Raw genomic sequence first — 24,209 nt, 5'->3', positions numbered from 1 at the left:
AAACTACAAGTTTTTGGCCGTTTTTTATGTCATTCAACTACACAAACTCTTTACACGACGAAAACGGTTACAACAATGAAACATCGATTCTATAGCAACAGTTTTTATAAACGCGTTAGATCATAGATTCTTGATCTTTGACAGAGGGGTAACGGTTTACGAGGCAGGTTCTTTCTCTTTAAGGGTCTAAAAACTGTGTAGATATTCTAGCCCCGCTGGAGTATTTTCGCAGACTACGTAGCTGTGCTGTGTTCAGAACGAACTCGAGGTTTGGCGCTTACTATGCCAGTGCTATTGATGAAATAGGATGAACAAAAACAATACTTTTAAACAAATCAATATTATTTGTAATAATAATTTATCAGTACATCCACATTGAATGTCATTAATCCATATTCTCCATAAAATAAACAAAAGTCTTCGACATCCAGTAACTAAACATAGGGAGTAAGATACAATCTATTTACAATATTCAGGTGGATTTTAAACACAAAATAATAACATCGAACGTAACAAAACCAGTGCAACAACGAAATAATAAAATATATTTTTTTTTTATAAAGATAGTTATTCAACGTGGTAAAGTTACAGTTACACTAAATTAATAATTAAACATTTGTTAGTTATACACTTTTGTTACAAAATTATCTATTGGCCTTCACATCACAGGGCAAAGCGATCTCGAAGGACCAGTCCAGCTCAGACCACAAGCGCCGCTTAAAAACCGCCACAGAAAGGCCACGCACAGACTGACCAACTAACCTAATATGCCTGGGCCCCGAAACTGTAGCGTCAGCTGTTGGCTACAAGCGTCATTTTTAAGCGTCAAAACTATTAGAGGCACAGAGTAAGGTAAACCATCTCTAATAAAAAAATGTTTATCCAACAAGAGGTGTGGACGGATCGAACGTCACAACAAGAATGAGCGAGAGTAAATTTTCAATAGACCATCCTAATGAATTGACTGAAATTTGTAAAAACCTTGAGATGCCTTTTTAGCTACATGAAATGGTGTAGGATTCCTGTTTCCTCCATAGCGAAAACTAAAGCCACGAACTTCATTAATTCTGTTAGAGCGTCTCACAATATACACTTCAGCTCTAAACCAGAGTTCTGTCTGTTAAAGTAAGCGATTTATTTATATCGCAATTATTGACACTGGCATAAATCCGCTCACATCAAATATAGTAAAAGATATAATTTGCAGCACTAGGCATATTTTAGCATTTACAACGCTCAACAGTGACGCTTGCAGCACAGAGTGATTCACCTTGTCGTGGCCCATCGGTTAGGACGCAAACTCTCAGTAACATCACATTTTCGATTGCAAGTTACAACTTACAAGCAGTAAAGAATTAAATATACCTGCAAATACAATGTAGAACTTGCAAGCAAAATGCTAACTATAGTTTGCGCAAATTCGAGCAAATGTCGCGTGCAAGTAAAACCTTGCATCGGTGAGCTAAAATCTGCACAAAAATACTTGATACTCAAGTATTTTTGTGCAGATTAATCTAAATCATATTTACTTGGCACCTTGACACATTATGTTCGTGTATTTTCTATGAGTGAATGCAAGATATCGTTCCCAATCACATTTTAACTCCTTGACAGCCGCATTATACGAGTAGGTCTAAACCAAGCTAACATTTACTCAACCAAGCTAACATTTACTCCGCAACTATACTCAGAGGCACAATTATCGGCCAACTTTATGTATGACACGAGTATATTAAATTGGGCTGATAATTGTGCCTCTGAGCATATTTAGTCACGGGCTCCAGTTTCAGGCTTCCTCCTAAAATTGTAAATCGATTGGGAGAGAGCATACGTCCGGACGTTATGCCTGGGACGCGATAGTCACACACATAAGCAGCTAAGGATACGACCGGTCGGCAGGAACGCTGCTGTAAATTGAGTGGTTGGGACGACATGTCTATCGTTTAATCCAGTGGTTCCCAAAGTGTGCGCCGTAGAATGTTAAGAGGGGCGCCGTGAGTCGTTCCTCATTCACTATCCGAAGCCAAAAACATTTGAGCGCTCGCATTGATAAAGAACATAGGTACCTACTTATGTCAACTATTATTATAGTTGCCTATTTCTTACTTTTTCAAAGGGTAGGCCGCCGTGACAAAATACTTAAGTGGTTTCATACCGCGGGATGAAAAAGATTGGGAACACCTGGTTTAATCATCAAGTTGATCACTAAAGAAGTCACGCGTGCGAACGTGTCCAGATACCAAGTAAAAATAATTTATTACTACACGTAGTCTTGCAGTCACCGGTCGAGTCCTATGAAGCCTACTTTACAAAACAACATAAAACGTAATAAGTGAAAGTTAAAAAACATAAGTGACAATAAAACCGTGGAGCAAACTCAAAACACAGTATTGGTTAGAGCAAACCGAGCGTTAAAGAGCAGAGCATTGTTTGCGATAATTCATAATGTCAACCTTAACCCATTCTAATAAAGCTGCAAATAGCATTTACATTGCCATCTACGAGTACGTGTACGAATAGGTATATATTGTTTTTAAATACACGTATTGAGACATAATATCTTTACATAATCTTGGGTTAATCAACCTCTTAACCTTCAACTGAGAGGAGTCGAAGAACCTTTCATTCTTCCCTTTCAAGGCTTGACAATTTCTGTCAATGACATTTGCTTGTACTCATAAATGTCCTTGAATAATATTGGTCACGTCTTTTAAACATGAAAAATATTCTCACCCCTCAAACTAAATATGGTAACACTAAAAAACTATAATCTACAGTTAAACACAATACAACAAAAGAAGATAAGGTTAAAGAATAATGATTATGGTAAATAATGCTCAAACTTGCATAGGTCAAACGCACTTCAACGCTCGATCTTCCCTACCACTAAGCTACAATGAAATAATCTCTCATTCTAACAGTATTGCAACAGTATCAAAATCTACACAAACATTCATAATTGCGTACAGTATACCAAGTAATTACCAGTGTAAGTAAAGACAAGTAAATCATAACAAAGAATTATTGCTCTTCATACAATATCGAGTGTCATATAAATCGTGCCAAAGTTCTAGTCCGCACTGAACACGAGGCGCAAAAGCATTTCTTAGCGGGTATATTATTTGTGCGCAGTTCGTGAGCAACTTAAGAGCGGACTAGATGTTTGGCGCGGAGTATAACATTGCGTTTGCTTTTCATTAAACGACATCTCCCAACCAGACTTTACATCTAAAATTAACATAAAAGAATTCTAAACACGTTTTCCTAAATAATATTCGAACATCTCGACACGGCATCGAGAAGGCATCCATACTTGACGTAATTAACCGCAAACTGTAACAAGGCTTTCATAACACACTTCGGTTATGCCACTATAACCGGCACTCTTTAGTTAAGATGATAAAACCAAAGTCGACACATCATCAATCATCGCCGTCATCATCACGAACTAAACATCATTTTTTTCATGTTAACATTGGACTGCAGTTTTAATTTAAAGGTGCAAGGCGACCTTTCACCGAAAAGTGCATTGATGGTAGCCACTGATCAAAAGATTGCTTAGGATAGGCCCTATTACATTTATAGGGCCTAATGGTGTAATATAGACAGACCAGACCAAATTAAAGTAAGTGAAATAAGTTGTCTAATTTGGGTTTTTTTCCCAATTGGATCCATCCATCCATATGACCAATATTTCCATTCCCCTCCAACTAGTCGGATAAGACTGTATTACGACAATACACGGGACGGGGATCCAACCACCACCCCTCGGTGATGAGTCCGACCGCTTTATCGTTGAGCTATTGAGGCTCTAAAATTAAACGCAAGACCTCTGTCCTGAAGTGACTACAGTATAGCATCCGCATTATGTAACCATAATGTATGGAAAAGCAGTAAATTACTTAAGTGTAAGCCCGACACACGGTTTTACGTCAGGTATGGACGCACCCTAAAGGCGCTTTCAGATTAGCCGTCAGCTACCGCGTCAGAAACGCGGCCAACAGTTTCATCCGTGGTAAATTGCGATACACATTATAGCTAAGTTAGGTAGGTCTTAACGTTAAGGTTTTCGAAGACAAGCGATAGTTTCCTTCGAGACTAGTTTCAATAAGGCGATAAAATTGGTGCCTAGAAAGAACATGTCGCTTACATTTGAATAACTCGCGTTGTGTTTAGTTGCCTTTGGTGGCAAATTAAATATGCTCGTAGATGAATCTAAGAAACCTATAGAACCTTTAGACCGAAAGTAAATTCATTCAATCCAAATGACAATTTTTAGTATGTGTATACGATTTGAAATATTTTACCTTCTTTAAACAGTATGAAACATTTCACATATTTCATGTAAAATAAATAATTATTTCTTGTAATTTAAATACAAGTAAATATATACGGACATAAGTTCCTATTGGTTTAATTTGATTTATTTATCTTGGTTACTCTTCTTCCAGCTGGGCTATATATCGTACAGCTTATAGATAATAAAATTTCATTCAATTCTATCCTCCGAAAGAGATCAAGTGAGCGAACCAATTCAGCAATTAAAATTATAATTAGTTAAATATTTATTTATTTATCCTATATAAAAGCAGCTAAAAACTCCGTTTGTCGCCGAAATCTTTCTAGCGATTGATGCTTGCGTACCTGTCAAAGTGAAGCTTGACTGGATCCGCTAATAGACATATCCACGAGCTAATTTATTTGCCATCTACCACTTAGCTATAACCGAGTGCCGCACGGCAATTGGCGGTTAATGTGAACGCGCCTCGTACTCATAAAAGCGCCAGATGCCGTGCAACAAACACCTACGTCGTTTCTAAAGACTAGAAAAATGCAAAATATTCGAAGCAATCCGTATGCCAAACGTATAAACCAAGAGCCGACACCGCTGTACCGCGCGAATTTATACAAAATTGATATGTGTAGCTTCCGAAAGCGATGTTACGGTTTAGCTGCGGTCCGCGACACAATCCTACATTATTATAACGATGAACACACTATATTATCACACCTCTACATTCTCGTTGAGGATAACCATATCATTGAGCTATAGTACGTCCAACGCCGCGAGATAGAGAACGTAAACAAATGAAAGTCCGACCGCTAAGAGATCGCGTTTTTGACAGGTCGTGCGATAGGAACAAACATATTCAATTACAATTGCCTCGTTTTTTGTCTCCCTGAACCTCAGACTAAATACATAAGGACTAGTATCGCACCCAATTTCACGAACAAAATTTTCTGCCATTTTCTAAGGAAAACGAGCTTAGATTTCATACATATCTTATACTAAACCAGCAGTTTTTGTTCGTTTTTTACACCATTTAACTACACAAGAAGGTATTCTTACGGAGGTTTTTAACCGACGGACACGATTGTAAACTATGAAACATCGATTCTATAAAGACAGTGTTTATAATCGTATAAGATCGTTGATCATATACTTTGACAGAAAAATAATGTCTTGCGAGGCAGGTCTTTATCTAATTAGTCTGAGCTCTGAACTGAACATGATTTCTTACAACACACAGATACACAAGACAGAGATGATACTCGCTTACTTTCGTATATCTTAGTAACAGTCAGAGGGCCTAGTTGCAGTCTGATACTGTTACTGTCACGTAACGTAAACGCGGTTTTCTAAAGAATTGAAACAGCGCCATCTAGTGGCACTACTGCACAACTGTTTCAATTCCATATAAATTTGCGTTTACGTCAACGTGATAGTAACAGTATGAAAATATTGAAAACTCCCACTAGGCACACAGGTGTGTTTACGTATTTTATCTCGCCCCGTTAAACGTACTATACGTGATTCGTCAAAACACCATCTGATTTTTGACAATTCTCAACGAGATTGTAGAGGAGTCTTTCGACAAGAGTTCGAGACGAATGAGACCTTCATATTCATCGGATCATATTATATTTAATTTAATAAATCGTTTAACGTTCTTCTCTATTTATGAACTGACTCCAACAAATATATACCATCTGCATATTGGCTATAACATTTTATAAGCTACTTACATTATAAGCCACTGTACATTCGCTAGCATTTTAAATCGAAGTCTTTATGCTTATCATAGAACTCATTCGTATATTTGTACCATAAATTCATTTGATAATAATAAGCAATTGTCTGGTCAATTCATTATAAGCAAAGAACCTTACTATCGTGTCTATATTTAACATTATTGCTTTTATTTTCACATTTTATTCGATGCATATGAAATCGTTCATTCGCTCTTATACTACATCGACTCCTAAAATAGATACACAATTCAACAAGGAGAAATTTACTTCGCCATCGATAATAAATCGTACGATCGAAAAATTTACAAAAAGCTCGCACGACATAATTTTTTTTTTTTTCAATATTAATTTATCCATTAAAACTCAAGACAGTCGTTAGGCCTTAAGATTAAAAATGTACAAGTTATTTATTATGGCAGATGTAACAACAAATTTATATTTTTATCGATAGGATAGTGACACTTTTACAGAAACAACTCTATCTTACACCGCCGCGACGCCAACACTATAATGGCACTTTCGATGCAAGCCTACAGAATAACCACAGCAGCTGTTTCATACCTCTTATAAAATAAAATGACACACAATCATGTAGAAAATTTCACTTTAAAACTGGTCAAATTTGCTTTGACAGATTTAGAATTACTGGTAAAGAAAATTATACCTAAAGGCCATTAAATATAGTCCAATATTCAATTAAATCCCAAATACAGAGCAAATTCAACCATATGAATTGAGTTTAAGGTTGAATTTGCAAATGCGACTACTTTAATTGAGTGCCAAGAAGTTGTGTTTATCACTCATTGAATGGGGACATTGATTGTGCATCCACTTTTTAATTGGAGATCGATGGTTTCATACTAATTCCACATCATTACTTGCAGTCTAAGTATATGTATTAGAAACGACCTTCACCCACCAGTTTAATGGATGAAAAGTGTTTTACATCAAATTTGGTATGTTGAAAAATGTTGCGAGTAGGTTGCCTCTCCTGGTCAAACTCTCATTAATGATAGTTAATAATAGTTTGGACAGGAAATTTTTAGGCAACCTACTCGCAATATATTATTTAACATACTAAGTTTGATATAAAACACTTTACATCCATTAAACAGATGGGTGAAGGTCGTTTCTAACACTTACACATAGACTGCAAGTGATGATGTGGAATTAGTATGAAACTATCGAACCTTCTACCACTGGACATACGTAAATGTACATATAAATGTCAAACAGACCAAATTTTAGACAAGGCAGTGAACCTCATTTTTATACTACTCGGGAAATATTCAAGTGCACAAGAGTGTGAACTAACACTGGTGCAATTTCTTTTTCATTTATTGATAGACTGATGAAACAATATCACAGGACCGAAATAATCAATGGCTTTACATGTGTTAAGCGGTACTGGAGACTCCAGTGGCGTGCGCTTTATAAATGCAAAACTGCACTGCTTATCCTGAGGACTCATTACGAACCTTTATAAGGAATTTTCTATTTTAGAATTTAAACTATCGTGAGTGTTATTCATATTAATTGATTATGAAACACGGCTAAAACTCAGTTTGGATCGTGCCGCGATGCAAGAACCAGCTCATGACTAAGGGCCCCGTATGGGTTCGAAACTAGTCGGGCATACTCCGACGTAATATCACGTGAGTTTTAGCCGTGTTTCATAATCAATTAATTTTCTATTTAGTACAATTTGTATGCTTATCCTAACTAAAAACCTTGTGCACGCCCTTGCTGGAAACCTACCATTTAGAAATTATTAGTGGAAGAAAAACATCCAGTAATATTTAATAGCCCGACCCAGGACTGGTATCTAGGACCCTATTGATCTTTCATAACCGTCTCATTAAACCAGTGATCATAAACCAGTGATAACCAGTGAACATCACTAGTCACTACAAACGGACAGACATGAAGTTTCAATAGGAAAGTAAGTCAAAAAAATTAGATAAGAATTGTGAATTTTTGAATAAAAAAATATACATTTTAAATGAATACCGCTGCTGAAATTATTCTCTTTAATTCTATTTCGACTTCCGAGCGACGCGAACCAGCCTCGTATTCGAGTCGAAGGTCAATAATAAGGAAATATTCTATTCCGTAATTATTTTTCTTTTATAATACACACTAAATTAGTCTAATTCCGTAAATATGTTCGCAATACGACCCTCGACCGGAAACGGCTAGCACGAGCGTAATTATACAGGTACAAATTTACATCATAGACAGAGAAATAATAATTATGCAACAATGCGCAACTTTTCGACTCAGACCAAATACTTATAGTAGGAGAGCCGAAGAGGGGATTTTTGCAGTTACTCGAGCGCGGCAGATAAACATAAGGGACTATGCCTTGCACGTTGTTGAGTAAGGTACTCAACAACGTGCAAGTATGAGCATGCACCAAGTATGAGCCCTTAATATTGGTAGGTACGTTTAGGGCAAACCAAAAAACAAAACTAGCTTCGGAAATACTCAACCAGCACGTCAGATTATGATAAGGTAGGCGAGTTGATAGCTAAACAATGTGCATTTCGAAAATCTGACGATTTGAGCGTAACGTAATAGAATGGGAGGGTTTCAAAGTTACAAAATAAAACCCTTATATTTTGATTCTCGAGTTGTAACTCGATTAATTTTTTACGGTTTTTTAAAAGAAATTACCCCCTAATTAATCGCTAAAATTTTCTGACAATTTCAGTAAGCCAAAGTAATAAAAATTGCTTTTAAAGTCTGTACTTTTTTTATTCCACCGCTAAAAGCAAAAATAGAAAATACCATTTATTCTTCCTATAATTTAATCTACCAAATGCAATCGGTCTTCATGACTCTCGAGTAACTGCAAATTTAGCATCCCGGGCTCCCCTATTATGATGTTGGTTCATTAACTGTTAAATTGTCTTGTAAAACCAAACCGAACTAAATGTGGTGTCACATACGTCTATTTACTTCTCTGTCTACGATTTACATCAATGCATAGCCCATTGTTTTGTTGCAAACAACTGCATTTTTAAATATCAATGTCGTCAGAAAATTGTAATTTCCAAAGTGACAAAATGGGATATACATATGTGAAACAGTAATTTCCTTAAAATTTACAAATTTACTTTACAATATTAGTCGTTACATTATGTTATACATTACATCTTAGGTAGATATTTCCGATAAGGTAGATTCTTGTAATGCATATTTTTAAAATTCAAGTCTAGTCATAAATATTTTATAGAGGCTTCTGAATTTAATAAATTAGCATTACCAACAATCTTACCCAAATTATCTTCGGTCCAGTCGCTTTGCGTAAATAATCGAAAAATGCATATACAGAGGTCGATCGAGTCACAAGATGCGCACGGTTAGGAAAAGATTTTATAGTACTTCTTGTAATATTAGTATTTATCGAAATAAAAGTATATTTCAATTCATCATTATTTCGATAAAACTATTAATATTAAACCCAAACATTAATAAAAAAAACGTGATACGATTTCAACGGTTTCTGTATGAGTGTTAAAATCTTTTTCCCGTTGTGCGCCAATGCAGTGTCCCCCGAGCATGTTTCGTCGAAACAAAACAACAGATTTTCGTTAGAACAACAGTGCACATTATTCGTTGCAGGCGCCGAAACGCGAACCTCAGCACTTTATGGAAGTCGATCAAACAGACAATAAATGAAAGTGAGCAAAAGTTAGAAGTGTGTTCGTCCACGAGGCGCGCTGGCGGCGTCGCGGGCGGCGTCAGCGTTACGCGTACCCGGGCGGGTCCCACGTGGCGGTCCATCAGGAGATGTGCGGCAGCAGCAGGTAGTAGAGGCAGGCCAGCAGCACGGGCAGCGCCAGCGCCGCCACGTGCGCCAGGCTCGGCCGCGCCTTGCCCTGCAGCGAGTGCAGCTGCGCCGCCAGCCGCGCGCGCTCGGCGCTCGCCTCGGCCCAGCGCTCCTTGGCGCGCACCAGCTCCTCCTCCAGCGCGTGCAGGCTGCCGTTCTGCAGCGTCACCTGCAGCCGCACGTCGTCCTGCAGCCGCACATACTCGCTCGGCGTCAGCTCCTCCGCCTCCTTGTTGATCTCGGTGGCGACGGACTCGCTCTCGTCGTCCTCGTCGTCGTCGTCGTAGTCGAGCCGGAACATCTCGTCGATCTCGGCGGAGATCTGCTTCGCGTCGACGCTGTCGTCGGCGTCGGCGCGGTCGTCGGTGTCGACGGCCTTGTCGGCGGTGGCGCGGCGCTCGACGTCGGCCTGCAGGCGCTCGATTTGCCGGTCGCGCGCCAGCACGTCGGCGCGCAGCTTACCCACGACGGCGGTGAGGTCGTCGATGTCGGCGCGCGTCGGCCGGAACGCGAGCTCGGCCTGCATGTCGGCCGCGCTGGACGCCAGCCGCTGGATCTCGACGAGGTTGGCCTCGCCCGCCACTGTCGATCGCGACAGCTGCTCCTGAGGATTATAATATTGTTCTTCAAACGCGCTCTTTCTCGAAAACAAAAATTAACAAATCGATTTTTTCAAGCAAAACTTCTTTATGCACGCTAGACTTGAAGAGTAAGCTGGTGAATGCTATACGAAAACTAGATCAGGCAAGGCTTTTAAGATGTGTGCTGCCATCCTCAGGAGTAGTGAAACAATGTTTGTTATTTTAATATACCAGTAGATGGCGTTCTTAGAAAACTTTGAAACAGTCCCTTTTTTATAAACTTCGAGAACCTGTTGCGATGCAGACTGAGACTCATAGATGGCGCTTTGTTTTTTATTTTTTAAGAAGTTTTACTTCAGCCATGTGGTCTACAGCACACTAATTATTTGTTACAATTCAGGTTCAGTGGTGTGACGCACCTGCAGGTCGGCGATGCGCGCGCGGTAGGCGGCGGCGTCGTCGGCGGGCGCGGGCGCGCGCGGTTCCTCCTGCGCGGCGAGCAGCTCGTCGCGCACGCCGCGCAGCTGCTCGTTCTCCGCCGCCTCGGCCGCGAGCCGCTCGCGCAGCACCTTGATCTCCTCGTTGAGACCCGCCATCACACGGAGGACGTTCGCATACTCGACGCCGGCTTTGCTCTAAAATGTATTTTGTTACTGTAGTGTTTGCACACACTCTCTGGGTGATCGGTTGATCACTCGGCTTATCACATCCAGTTAGTTGAACACTGGATCTACGTGGTACGTCCTGCTGTAGCACCAAAGTGCAACTGCCCCCTCTTGTCCGAGGCTTGTATTTATAGACTCATCTATTGACAGTCTAGGCTGTTGACATATACAACAGTTACTATACTAGCTAATCCCATGGATTTGGTAATTTGCTAAATATCAAAGTACAAAATTACAGAAAATAAATTACTAGATAATTCATTTACATCATCCAACTTTACACCAATCAAAGGGTCCGGTTTGAAGTAAAGCAAAAGTTATCGAGATCCAAACATTTAGGTCTCTCGATGTATAAACATAGCTTTTAAAGGAATATAAATAAAATAGCACTCACAGGCGAATCCTCCTTGAAGTCGGCATCAGTGTAGGTCGAGTTAGCGTTATTGTCGGGACAGAGTTCACCGTCCAACGGGCTCAAAGATTCCAACTCATGACCTGCATCTAAAACAACATTAATAGTATTTTTAATCTAGAACTTGTGTTGTTTCTTTGGGGTCCCAAGGTACTCTAAAGGCAACCCCGCAACGAAAAGCGCAGTATTGATCGACCCCCTATTAAGACGGACTGACAGCATCCAGTGGATTACAGGGAGCTGCTGGCTGCTGGATACATTGCGACTAGAGAAGTCGCCGATCCCGGGGAATTACATTGTAATTGCAAAAAACAAATTTTTCAGGAAAAATAAAAACCCGAATTTTGGCGATTTTCGACAAAGAAATAGACTTAGATAAAAGTGAGAAATCTCGAATGAAAGCTAATTTTTATAGCTTAAAATGTAATTTATACTTAAACACGTTAAATGGCAGTTAGGATTTTAATATCCGGGAAAAGCGAAGTGTTTAGAAGTGCAAAGTCAAAGTCAAAACAAAATACAAAAAAAAACCCATTGGATCGTCCAAGCAATCAAGCGAACAGAGAATATCGAATCTCTCACCGTGGTTGAGCCGCGAGTGTTTCTCGTCGTCAGTACAAAGGTCCCCGGTCTTCTCCCCGCTGCCGCTGACGTCTCCTTCCTCCGCCTGTTGCTTCTCTGTAATATATAAAGCTACAACCATTGACATCTATACTAATATTATAAAGCTTAAGAATTTGTTTGTGTGATTGAACGCGCAAATCTCAGGAACTCCTGGTCCGATTTGAAAAATTCTTTCAGTGTTAGATAGCCCATTTATTGAGGAAGGCTATAGGCTATATATTATCCCCGTATTCCTACGGGAACGGGAACCACGCGGGTGAAACCGCGCGGCATCAGCTAGTCATATAATAAAAGGACGCACAATCATGATGAAAATTTCAAACTTAAAAACTGGCCAATTGTGCTTTGACAGTTTTAGAATTATTGGTAAAGAAAATAATACCTAAACGCCTTTAAATATAGTTCAATATTCAATAAAATCCCAAATTCGGAGCAAATTCAACCTTAAGGATTGAGTTTAAGGTTGAATTTGCAAATGCGACTACTTGAATTGAGTGCCAAGAAGTTGTTCATCAAGAAAAAGCAACCATGTGTTGATCCAGACTTAACATCTATTTTCATTCCACATTTCAGAAAAATGAAAAAAAAAATGTAGAACGATTATTAACTATTTAAGAACATTAAAAAAAAGTGTCAACTAGTCTATTATCAATTTATATTACTAGCTTAGAGAGAGCGAGCTATATTTTCGATTGCGCCGCTATTGGTCACATTTTGTCTTTCCCTCGACTCCAGATATGTCTTGGGCCTACAGTAAAACTCTCTACTTATAGGAAAGGGAATTAGAAACGTAACGCTATTCCAATACGGGTTGACTTTTATGGTCAATATTTATGGTATTTATGGTAATTATGGTCAATGGTATATTTGACTCTGTACCTCTACCACTCTCTCTCTCAAATGCTATTAATTACGACAGGGACCAATGGCTTTTTAACTTTGTTGAATCACGGAAGTTTTTCACTATCGATTTCCCAATTTCAGCCTTCTAATATCACATATTTGCCAAACAAAATATTTGTCTAAGAGAGGAATTATTGACTATGGCTAGGCTATAAGATACTAATAATAATAATAGCCTTTATAAAACATTCACAATTATCTTTAAATTATTCACAAATTTATATCATTGACACCGGCTATATGGTTATTGGCTCACCTTCTGAATTGTATATATTGTTCTTCTTCAGTATCAGTTCAAATTCCTTCGCTGATTTCCCATCGGCCGATATTGACTTTATACCCACCTGAAATTATATAATATGGATCATTTAATTGTACTCCATACTAACATTATAAAATAAAACAGCTTTTGTTTGAGTGTTTGTAGAGGATAGGCTGCAAAAACATTAGACCGATTTTAGCAATTGTTTCATTAATAGAAAGTTATTTTAAATACTTCTGGTACATCCAAAAGCATCAGAGAAGTGAGGAATTGGACCCACATTTCAGAACGATATAGAAATAAAAAATGTAAGTACTAAAAATTTTGTATATTTTACTCAATTTATATCATAGACAAAATAATATCGGCAAGCAGGCAAAATAAGCTGACTTTTTTTTCATACTGATCTAGCTTTATCGTATCTCGCAGATTATCATTGGTTTTCAGCTGTCTTTGAAAATTTGTGCTGTTTTTGAATCTGAACATCAATGTCAAATAATTTTTTAACTTTTACTCATTATTATAATTATTATTTTTTATGAAACTGACAGTTTTCCTAGAGATTTGGACAGAATGTGTCAAATTAATGTCGAATCCTTATATAATAACACACATTAACACAGACAATGCAATGAATTTCATGTCAAACAGAACCGATCAACTTGCGCAAATGCACGTTTAACAAATGATTTACCTAGCTGATTTAGCCAAAGTAGATTTTACAGAAAATTGGCCTCATGAGATCTGTCTATAATTTACGGTAATTATCGTTTGAATCTTTTGGGCCCAATGTATAGAGACAAATATTTTGGACTCGAGTTTGTATTGAGACTGGGTTTCTCCATTTACTTAAACTTTAATGTCCTAGGCCTAGATGAGGTTGCGTATATGTATTAGAGCTGGGCATAAAATGTGCACAGATGTTTCCTCTGCCCCATGGCAGGGTCACCGGTGCCCAGGCACAGGGCGTATACTCTCGGGGGCGCAAGAATAAACAGAATTAAGCATCAGAATGGGCAACGCATTTGCAGTAGTGAACCTGCGTTTGAGTTTTAGTGAGTGAGACACAGTGGGTGGTATGACAGGCAAAGGGTCTACTTAAATAGGGCGCAGTTATAGAAGCTCACACAGGGCGCGGAAAAGGCTATTTACGGCACTGTCTCTGAAGTCCTAGGTCCTAAGTCCTAAGTCCATCCATCGACTGATGATGAAATACCTTGTTAAGCAAGTTCTGAGGCAGCAACAGCTTGATATAATCGGGCAGCGCTCGGATGGCGTCCTCGAGCGAGCCGCCGCGCTTCGCCTCCTGCAACTTGTTGCTGTCCGTCGACACCACCAGCATCTTTGCTTCGCCGTTTTGGACTGAGTACTGAAATATTTAAAAAAAAAACATTGTGATAACAGCCATACTTTAAGAAACATTTTTAGCACGACCAAAGGAGTGATATAATCATCATTATCAACCCATATTCGGCTCACTGCTGAACTCGAGTCTCCTCTCAGAATGTGAATGAGGTTATGCCTTAGTCTACCACGCTGGCCCAATGCAGATTAGCAGACTTTTACTCTGAGAAAACACGCAGAGAATTATAAAAGTTCTCTTTCCAGTTTCCGGTGTGCAGGTTTCCTCACGATGTTTTTTCTTCACCGTTTGAGACACGTGATATTTCTTAAAATGCACATAACTGAAAGATTTGATTCTTCCGATAGTTATTCGATACAAGAAACCCTTTATCAATATTAAAAATGACCTCGTAACTCCTTGTATGTTTTTTTTATAGTAACACTAATGGATAATATACATTGCGTGCATTATGTGGAATTTCGGTTTAAGACTAAGGAAACTTCACGGTGTATAATTCGTGTGAGGACTCACAGCGAGCGGCAGATGTTTCCGCAGCGTCTGCTCGCGCTCTTCGGCGGCCGCGATGGCGAGCCGCGCCGCGCACATTTTGCGGTCGCAGCGCGCTGCCAGCTTCTGCAAACACGATACATCTAACTATAAAATGGTGATAAACAAAAAATACAGACCTTGGGTGAGTTTGTTGTGGGCTCTTCTCGGACCAAGGCGCCGTTTGGAACCCTCGTAACTTTATTTTTAAGTTTTCGATTTTACTTATCACCATTTAATCATGACATAATTTGACGTTTAAAAAATGCTCGTGAAGTAAACCTAAATGAAATAAATGAATTTTATAATTTGATTCAAACTTCATGACGTCTCGGAACGTCGTGAGTTGATATGCGCAATGCATAATTTTAGCGAGAACGAAGCGACCCCGCGCATTTGCCTCGTGCGTTGATTTTAGGTTTTTTATGTATTTCATAAAATTTGAATCAGACTGTACAATCATTGAAATCATTAAATAGTTTATCTATTTCCGCCTGACAAAAACCTTGAACTTAGACATACCAGCTAATATTTCCTATGATCGTGTTCTCTCTCATCCATACGTTGATGCGTCAAGTATCTCACCTGCAACTCCTGCAGCGCGTTGGTGGCCGCCTGGCGCAGCGTGTAGTTCTGCTGGTGCAGCGAGGCCGCCTCGCGACTGCGCCGCTCCAGCGACTCCTCCAACGCCAACCTCTGCTCGTGGGCTGTGCGCAGGCTGTCCTGCGCCACTTCCTGTACAACAATCAATCAATTCAATAAAGACATCAAAGCACCGCGAACATCCCACGAGGCGGCGTAGATACATTGACACAACGGAAGGAAGGAGTGACTAGTGACAGTGACCCTCAGACTAATTAGATAAACACCTGCCTCGCAAGACATTATTTTTCTGTCAAAGTATACGATCAACGATCTTATGCGATTATAAACACTGTCTTTATAGAATGGATGTTTCATAGTTTACAATCGTGTCCGTCGGTTAAAAACCTCCGTAAAAATACCTTCTTGTGTAGTTAAATGGTGTAAAAAACGAACAAAAACTGCTAGTTTAGTATAAGATATGTATGAAATCTAAGCTCGTTTTCCTTAGAAAATGGCAGAAAATTTTGTTCGTGAATTTGGGTGCGATACTAGTCCTTATGTATTTAGTCTGAGCAGTGACCTGATAGTTCCTCTTGTCGGCGAGCAGCTGCGCCACGCTGTAGTGGTCGGGGTGCTTGCCGGCGGCGAGCATCGCCTCCAGCGTGTGCACGCGCATGAGCAGCCGCTGCTCGCCCACGAACATCTCCCACGAGGCGGCGGCGTCGGCGCGCGTCCGCTCCACGCACTCGCGCAGCGTGCGCAGCCGAGTCTCCAGCGACGCCTCGCGCTGGATCGCTTCCTGCAACAACATCGCCATCATCTAAATCCTCTTTTAACGGAGATGCTTCATCTATACTAATATTATAAAGTTGAAGAGTTTGTTTGATTGAACGCGCTAATCTCAGGGACTACTGGTCCGATTTGAAAAATTCTTTCTGTGTTAGATAGCCTATTTATCGAGGAAAGCTATAGGGTATATATTATCCCTGTATTCCTACGGGACCGGGAACCACGCAGGTAAAACCGCGCGTCGTCAGCTAGTTAGTGATATGTGACGACGTCGAACGTTGCACATCACGACGCAAGAGGACGACGCACGCACTCAATGAATCTCAACAATGAATCGAACCGAATGGACTGGCCATCGTCGCCACGGAGCTCAGACAGCGCAACGCATCGTCTCTATACTTCAGCCTTTCTTGATGAGTACAAACAAACAAATTGGAATGAGAGTATAAATAACTAGTCATTTCACACCTAATAATAATTATAATTAACTTGTTCTTAAATTAATGAAAATAAATTTGATTAATAAGCTTAGAACAATTAGGTATGGTTAATATATTTTATATACCATTTTATAAACAAACCATTCATAATTTAAAATAAATAAGTTATGAAATGAGATGTGTTTTCTACCTTCATTTCTTATTTCTATGAATTACTACGCAGAGTCGACGCTGCGACGAAGAAACGTAACGCAACACACTTATTAGGCAAAGCTATATTTGACTTCGATTTCTTAGAAACATAGACAAGACTTTATTGAATTCTTAATGAATATTATTTTTATGGTAAGTGAGGAAATCAATCGCCTACTAATATAACAAATACGCCGTTTGACACTAGCGCCATTCTGTCTCTTTCATTGCGATGGGGCGAAAGAGAAAGGCGATATTTACGATTTCACCGCTATTGATCGACAATATGCATTCCTCTTGTCACGAGATATAGAGGTATTTGGCTTGCCAGTCACATGTTAAACCGACTTCCAAAAAAGAAGAGGTTCTATGTTCGCCTATATATTTCTTTAACTACATTTTTTAGTAGATGAGCTGAAGCTACATTTTTAGCTAAATTTCCCGTTTGAGATGAACCTCCTCCCCTCTTGTTACTTTTCACTTCATCATTATCAACCCATATTCGGCTCACTGCTGAGCTCGAGTCGCCTCTCAGAATGAGAGGGGTTAGGCTAATAGTCCACCGCGCTGGCCCAATGCGGATTGGTAGACTTCACACACGCAGAGAATTGAGAAAATTCTCTGGTATGCAGGTTTAATCACGAAGTTCTTCCTTCACCGTTCGAGACACGTGATATTTAATTTCACACAACTGAAAAGTTGGAGGTGCATGCTCCGGACCGGATTCGAACCCACACCCTCCGGAATCGGAGGCAGAGGTCATATCCACTGGGCTATCACGGCTCTTTTACTACTTTTCACTTACGACCTAAAAATTACATAAAAAATGCAATAAATCAGGGAACACCCTTAAAAAAGTGTAACATATGAATATAACGTCATTGCATTTAATACTTTATTCGAGTATAAAGTTATTACTATAACTTAAAAAAGATTTCCAAGAGATAACAACGCTTAATGCACTAATAATTTTTTTGTAATCCACCGAAGCAGAATACTCAAGGAAATAACCTTGAAATACTTAACACGTATTTAACGTATTACTGACCGCGTTTGTAGGCTTCTTTTCAGACAAGTAGTGTTAATAATAATTTTCATATATTTATGTTGAAGTTAAATACTTTACGGCCCATATAATATTAAATGGCCTATGTAATTTTACCTATATATAAAAAAATGCGTTGTTGAACCAGTATAGTCTTGTGAAATCCTGAACTGGAATTTAAATATTGCTTTTAAGAAACTTGGGACTAAGTTTACATGGAAAAAATCGATGTAAGCTTTCAACCCCCATTACACCCCCTTCTATTAATATTTTCACATGTATTATAATAAATAGTCCACTAATCATTTTACAAAAATATAACTCAAATTATATACGATTTACTTAAAAATTTAATTTACATAAAATCTTTTTAACTCTTTAGGAGTAGAATTTTGGAAAAATCTTGAATTACATTATTGTTTAGTATTTTTCTGGTAATTTTTACAAATATGTAACTTGAAAAATAAAGGACTTTCCGTACAAACTTTCAACCCCTATTTCACCCGCTTCTGATTTTATGTTAGCGAAAAAAATATCCCAACTTCGACTTTTTCTGGTCCTAAAACATGCTAAGTTTCATTTCAATTTATTCTGTAGTTTCAGCGTTATGCCCGGTCAACAAACACAGCAAACGGAAAGTCAGACAGACAGACAGATAAAAATAAAATATTTTTTCTTTCAGTATCGATTATATAATTCCCTCCAACAAAAAAAAATCAAAATATCTTCAATAGGTACACAGAATTCGATCTGTTACTTTTATTATAAGTACTAGTTAAAAGTTATTATCAATAGACTAGCTGACGCCGCGCGGTTTCACTCGCGTGGTTCCTGTTCCCGTAGGAATACGGGGATAATATATAGCCTATAGCCTTCCTCGATAAATGGGCTATCGGACACTGATAGAATTTTTGAAATCGAACCAGTAGTTCCCGAGATTAGCGCGTTCAATCAAACAATCAAACAAACAAACTTTTCTTTTACAATATTAATATAGACAGAGATACTCGTATATAGATATAGATAGATTGTCAATAGCTGGCCAGTGTTGGTAAGCCGTCTTCATTCTGTCTGTCTAAATTCTAATACATCAATTCCTTGTTTTAATTTTATTGGGTTAGATAATTGACCTCTTATAATAAAAGAACGCACAATCATGTAGAAATTTTTTACTTAAAAAAACCCATCGATCTCCTATTAAAAAACTTTTTAATACGTGATCGATGGGTTAGATTTAAATTTTAATAACATACATATAAAATGTCAAGTACGGTACCTGTACAAAGTTGTTGAGCTGATACAACTCCTTGAGGTGCAGCGGCGTGGTCATGGTGGGGTTGAAGGAGAGCTTGGCCTCCTTGCCGTCCGGGTGGAACAGTTTGAGGAGCGCCACCACTGGTGGAAATGTGTTCTGGAAATGTACACTTTATGTCACTTCCACATATTATATACTTAATATTACAAAGAGGCAACTTTGTGCAAATTCGTCCAAAATTCCTCAGACAAAAGTCTTTGAACAGTGCGTGTGATGACCTATGGGTTCCCAGACTTGGTCGCTAACTATAGGCCTCATAAGAAGGCTCAGAGTCACACAGCACGCGATGGAACGAGCTTTGCTAGGCTCAGACCAATTATTGTATAGGACCTGCCTCGCTAGACGTTACTTTTCTGTCAAAGTATATGATCAACGATCTAATGCGATAATAAAAACTGTCTCTATAGAATCGATGTAAAATAGTTGTAATCGTATTCTTCGGTTAAAGAGCTCCGTAAAAATTCCTTTTTGTGTAATTGAATTGTGTAAAAAACGGGCAAAAACTTCTAGTTTAGTATAAGATATATACCAAATCTAAGCTCGCTTTCCTCAGAAAATGACAGACAATTTTGTTCCTTACTATGAGTGCGATACAGGTCCTTCTATAATTGGTCTGAGTTGCTAGAAGTATCTCTGTGAGAATCAGAAATAAGGAGATCCGCAGAATAATCAAAATCACCGACATAGCTCAACGAGTCGCGAAGCTAAAGTGGCAATAGCCTGGGCACATAATTCGAAGAGCCGATTTCGATAGACGTTGATGGGGTCCCTAGGCGTTGGAATGGTGACCCCGTACTAGAAAACGTATCAGGCTCAGGATCGTGATGTTTGGAAGTCCCTACAAAAGGCCTATGTCCTGCAGTGGACGTCCATCGGCTGATATGATGATGATGACGAATGTGGTTTTCAAGACTTTGCTATACATTTATTTGCTACGCAAAACCGCTTAAATCTCAACCTATCCTCATATTTAACAACCCATATTCGGATCACTTTTGAGCACGAGTTTTCTCTCAGAATGAGAGGGATTAGGTTTATAGTCTACCAAATTGGCAGACTTCACATACACAGAACCTGCATACTTGAGAATTAAGAAAATTTTCAGGTATGCAGGTTCCCTCACAATGTTTTTCCTTCACCGTTTTAGACACAAGATATTTAATTTCTTAAAATGCACATAACCAAAAAGTTGGAGGTTACTTATGCCCCGGACCGGATTCGAACATACGAATCGAAGACAGAGGTCATATCCACTGGGCTATCACGGCTATTCTACTACAACTAAATTACACTCAATTACAAACAACAAAACCAATAGTTACTAACAAACGCCATTTTTTATCACTGTCGACTTTGAACTCTCCGATTGTCAACACTTTACATAGTAATTAGTTTTTACAAACGCGTATTATGCCATAATTTTGTTTTTAATTATCACTTTCTTCAATTGGATACCACAGGAATATAACAGCACAATAAACAACTTTGTTCTGTACCACACGTTACAATGGATGACATATGTCAATCACACAGGAAATAAATATAGATACCGAATAAATGAACTACCCACATTCTCAAACTATAATAATATTTATAGTAAGACAAAGTTTGTAAGTTACTGAGGTTGTAATCCTTATCGCGGCCGTCTTTCTATTGGTAAAATTCTTTTACCAATAGAAAGACAGCCGCGTGGCGCAGTGGGTAGTGACCCTGCTTTCTGTATCCACGGCCGTGGGTTCGATTCCCATAACTGGAAAATATTTGTGTGATGTGCATGAGTGTTTTCCAGTGTCTGTGTGTATTTATACATTGTATAAGTATTTATATGTAGTATATAATTGTATATTAATATTATAATATCAACTATCTTAGCACCCATAACACAAGCTACTCTGTATGCTTACTTTGGAGCTAGATAGTGATGTGTATTGTTTAAGTATATTTATATTTTATAAAGCCACGTTATCCGTGTTGGCTAAACGAATATAAAAAATTCAATACAGTCGGCTTCATGGATTCTTTCGATCTTTAGAGGCATATATATCGACTGAGCAAACGACAGATCACTAAAGGAGGCCTCTGGCCAAGGACATCCTTCTGACTAAATGCTCTGTCGTTACAAACAAAAGTAAGTAAATTAACTGATTTAATAGTTTTTTGTTTGTTCTTTACAAGTTAGCCCTTGACTGCAATCTCACCTGATGGTAAGTAATGATGCAATTTAAGATGGAATCGGGCTAACTTGTTAGGAGGAGGATGAAAATCACCCCATTCGGTTTCTACACGACGTCGTACCGGAACGCTAAATCGCATGCATCGGGTTTACGTCTTTCTCGGTAGGGTGGTGGTGGTGGGTAGGGGTAGGGGTAGGGTAGTGTAGGGGTAGCGTAGGCGTAGGGGTAGGGGTAGGGTAGTGTAGGGGTAGCGTAGGCGTAGGGTAGGGGTAGGGTTGATGTAGGTTAGGGTATGGAATGGGTAGGGTACGTGTAGGGTGGTATAGCGGTAGGGTAGGGTAGGAGTAGGATAGAGGTAAAGCAGGGGTAGGGTAGGATTAGGGGCAGGGTAGAATAGGGTAGAGTAAAGTAGGGTTGAGTTGGTAGTAAGGTAAGTTAGGGGTAGGGAAGAAGTGCACATAAGTGAAAGCGAACCTTAACCGGGTCCGCTATTGAATATAATATTTTGAAATAGTGGTTGAAAGTAGACATCGATTTTTACGCGGACGAAGACGCGGGCGTCCGCTAGTAAGTAGTTGAGTTTCTTGCCGGTATCTTCTCAGCAGAACCTGCCTTCCGAACCGGTGGTAGAATTATGAATGTTATTTAAACGGGGGTACATACCACGATAAAACGACGAGATTTTAACTGGGTCGAAATATCGACAATAAAAATCTCGTTGTTTTATAGTGGTATGTACCCGATTAAATAACATTCATAATGAACAACCACGAAATAAATTTAAAATCGTTGGTAGAATCTTTACAAATAGTCAACTGACGTGTCAAAAGTGCTTGAAAACTGAGCCTACTTGAAATAAAATTAGATTTTTGTAATAGTATAAAATGTATGTAAAGAGGGTACCTTCTCCGTGTTGCCGGCATTCTCGACGACGGGGATGCCGAACTGCACCACGTCCCCGGAGAACACCTCGTGCGGCTCCTTCGTCAGCGTGCACCGGTTGTTGTTCACGAACGTGCCGTTGCTGCTCTGATTGTCCTGGACAAACAAACATACCATGTTTGTATACAAATATACATACTTCAGAGTTCACTGTAGGGTTGTCTGTAAGACTTTGTTTGCAGCAACAAATTAGGCAAGCTACAGCTGGTTTTATTTTTAATTTGCCTACCTACCTATACTACCTAATAACTAGCTATATTTTTAAATATGACTAGTATTTTCCATTCCCTTCCATGAAAGACTGTATTAGGAGTGGGTAAAAATTCAAAATTCATTTATTTCAATAAGGCTTAGTTTACAAGCACTTTTGAAACGTCAAGTTATGTCATGATTTAATGGTGGTAAGTAAAGTCGAAAACTTAAAATTAAAGTTACGAGGGTTCCAAACGTGCCATGGTCCGGGAAGAGCCCACAACAAACTCACACTCAAAAACATAGACCAACGAGGCGGGGATTGAACTATCGGTGATGAGTCCGACTGCTCTTACCTTTGAGCTATTGAGGCTCTAATTTTTATTTATTCTGTGTTCTTCACAGTACGGTTTCCAATATATTTATGGCATCAAAGTATTTTTAAAGTGATAACTTCTTATGGTCTTATTTACGTACCGCCAAGCGAATAAGCGTTCCGTTACGATGTCGTGTAGAAACCGAAAGGGATGTGGGATTTTCATCCTTGAGTAGGCAACCCTGCCTTAAGACTTTGTTTGCAGCAATAAATTAGGCTGCGTTTACGCATTCTATTTACGTTTACATTTGTAAACTAAAGTTCCCTTAACATTTTTTTTAATAGATAATCATAATCATAGCCATAGTAAATATGACCAATATTCTCGTTTAATTAGTCGGAAAAGACTATATTAGGAGTGGGTACGACAATAGTCCAACGGGCGGGAATCGAACCACCACCTCTCGGTGACAAGTCCAGCCCTTTACCACTAGGCTGAGGAGATAATATTGTTTTCAAAATAATATTTGGGGCATCATAAGGCATGCTTCTGTGATATACGAATATTTAGAAGCAGGTAGATGTTATTGTCCTGAACAAACAAACACACATACATATACACATACATTAGCGTTCATCGTAGGGTTGTCTTTAAAACATTGTTTGCTGGAATAAATTAGGGTGCCTTTACAAGGTAAAGCTAGCATATCATGTTTTCTGTGTTCTTCACAATACGGGTTCCAATATTATTGCATCAAAGTATTTGCATCTAGAATGCAGATAAATTTATTGGGCTTTAGTGGATATTCTGATTCTTAGACAGCGCTAAAGACTAAAACTTCCTGCACATATGTAACGTGCTTTAATTCGGACGGAACGAAACAAGTGCATGGAAATATAACTTCATACAAAATACAAACGTAAGTGTACGTCACGGGTGATCGGACGAGACGGTGACGAGACAATGGACGCAATGGACGGGACAGTTATCATTGACGACGATGGTCCCGTCC

General features: G+C 39.0%; 1 protein-coding gene across 3 annotated transcripts in view; it reads right to left on the bottom strand.

Moving 5' to 3' along the window:
- Nucleotides 1-324: 324 nt before the first annotated feature.
- Nucleotides 325-24,209, bottom strand: part of LOC112054129 (sarcolemmal membrane-associated protein) — a 40,463-nt gene continuing 16,578 nt past the window's right edge. The window contains exons 3-13 of one of the 3 annotated variants that reach the window (XM_052885237.1): nucleotides 22,650-22,784; nucleotides 19,534-19,668; nucleotides 16,372-16,590; nucleotides 15,792-15,941; nucleotides 15,192-15,293; nucleotides 14,532-14,684; nucleotides 13,310-13,397; nucleotides 12,109-12,219; nucleotides 11,509-11,615; nucleotides 10,869-11,084; nucleotides 325-10,472 (exon numbers count right to left, since the gene is read on the bottom strand). In XM_052885237.1, coding sequence (XP_052741197.1) covers nucleotides 9,822-10,472; nucleotides 10,869-11,084; nucleotides 11,509-11,615; nucleotides 12,109-12,219; nucleotides 13,310-13,397; nucleotides 14,532-14,684; nucleotides 15,192-15,293; nucleotides 15,792-15,941; nucleotides 16,372-16,590; nucleotides 19,534-19,668; nucleotides 22,650-22,784 — 2,067 coding nt within the window. In that variant the 3' untranslated portion in view covers nucleotides 325-9,821. Of the gene's footprint in view, nucleotides 10,473-10,868; nucleotides 11,085-11,508; nucleotides 11,616-12,108; nucleotides 12,220-13,309; nucleotides 13,398-14,531; nucleotides 14,685-15,191; nucleotides 15,294-15,791; nucleotides 15,942-16,371; nucleotides 16,591-19,533; nucleotides 19,669-20,898; nucleotides 21,067-22,649; nucleotides 22,785-24,209 lie in introns of those variants that run through there. The other 2 variants (XM_052885238.1, XM_052885239.1) reach the window with 2 other exon arrangements.

The sequence above is a fragment of the Bicyclus anynana genome, chromosome 14 (genome assembly GCF_947172395.1).
Source record: "Bicyclus anynana chromosome 14, ilBicAnyn1.1, whole genome shotgun sequence".
Lineage (NCBI taxonomy): Eukaryota > Metazoa > Arthropoda > Insecta > Lepidoptera > Nymphalidae > Bicyclus > Bicyclus anynana.
Note: the sequence above shows the minus strand (reverse complement) of the source record. Positions and strands in the feature narration are given on the sequence as shown.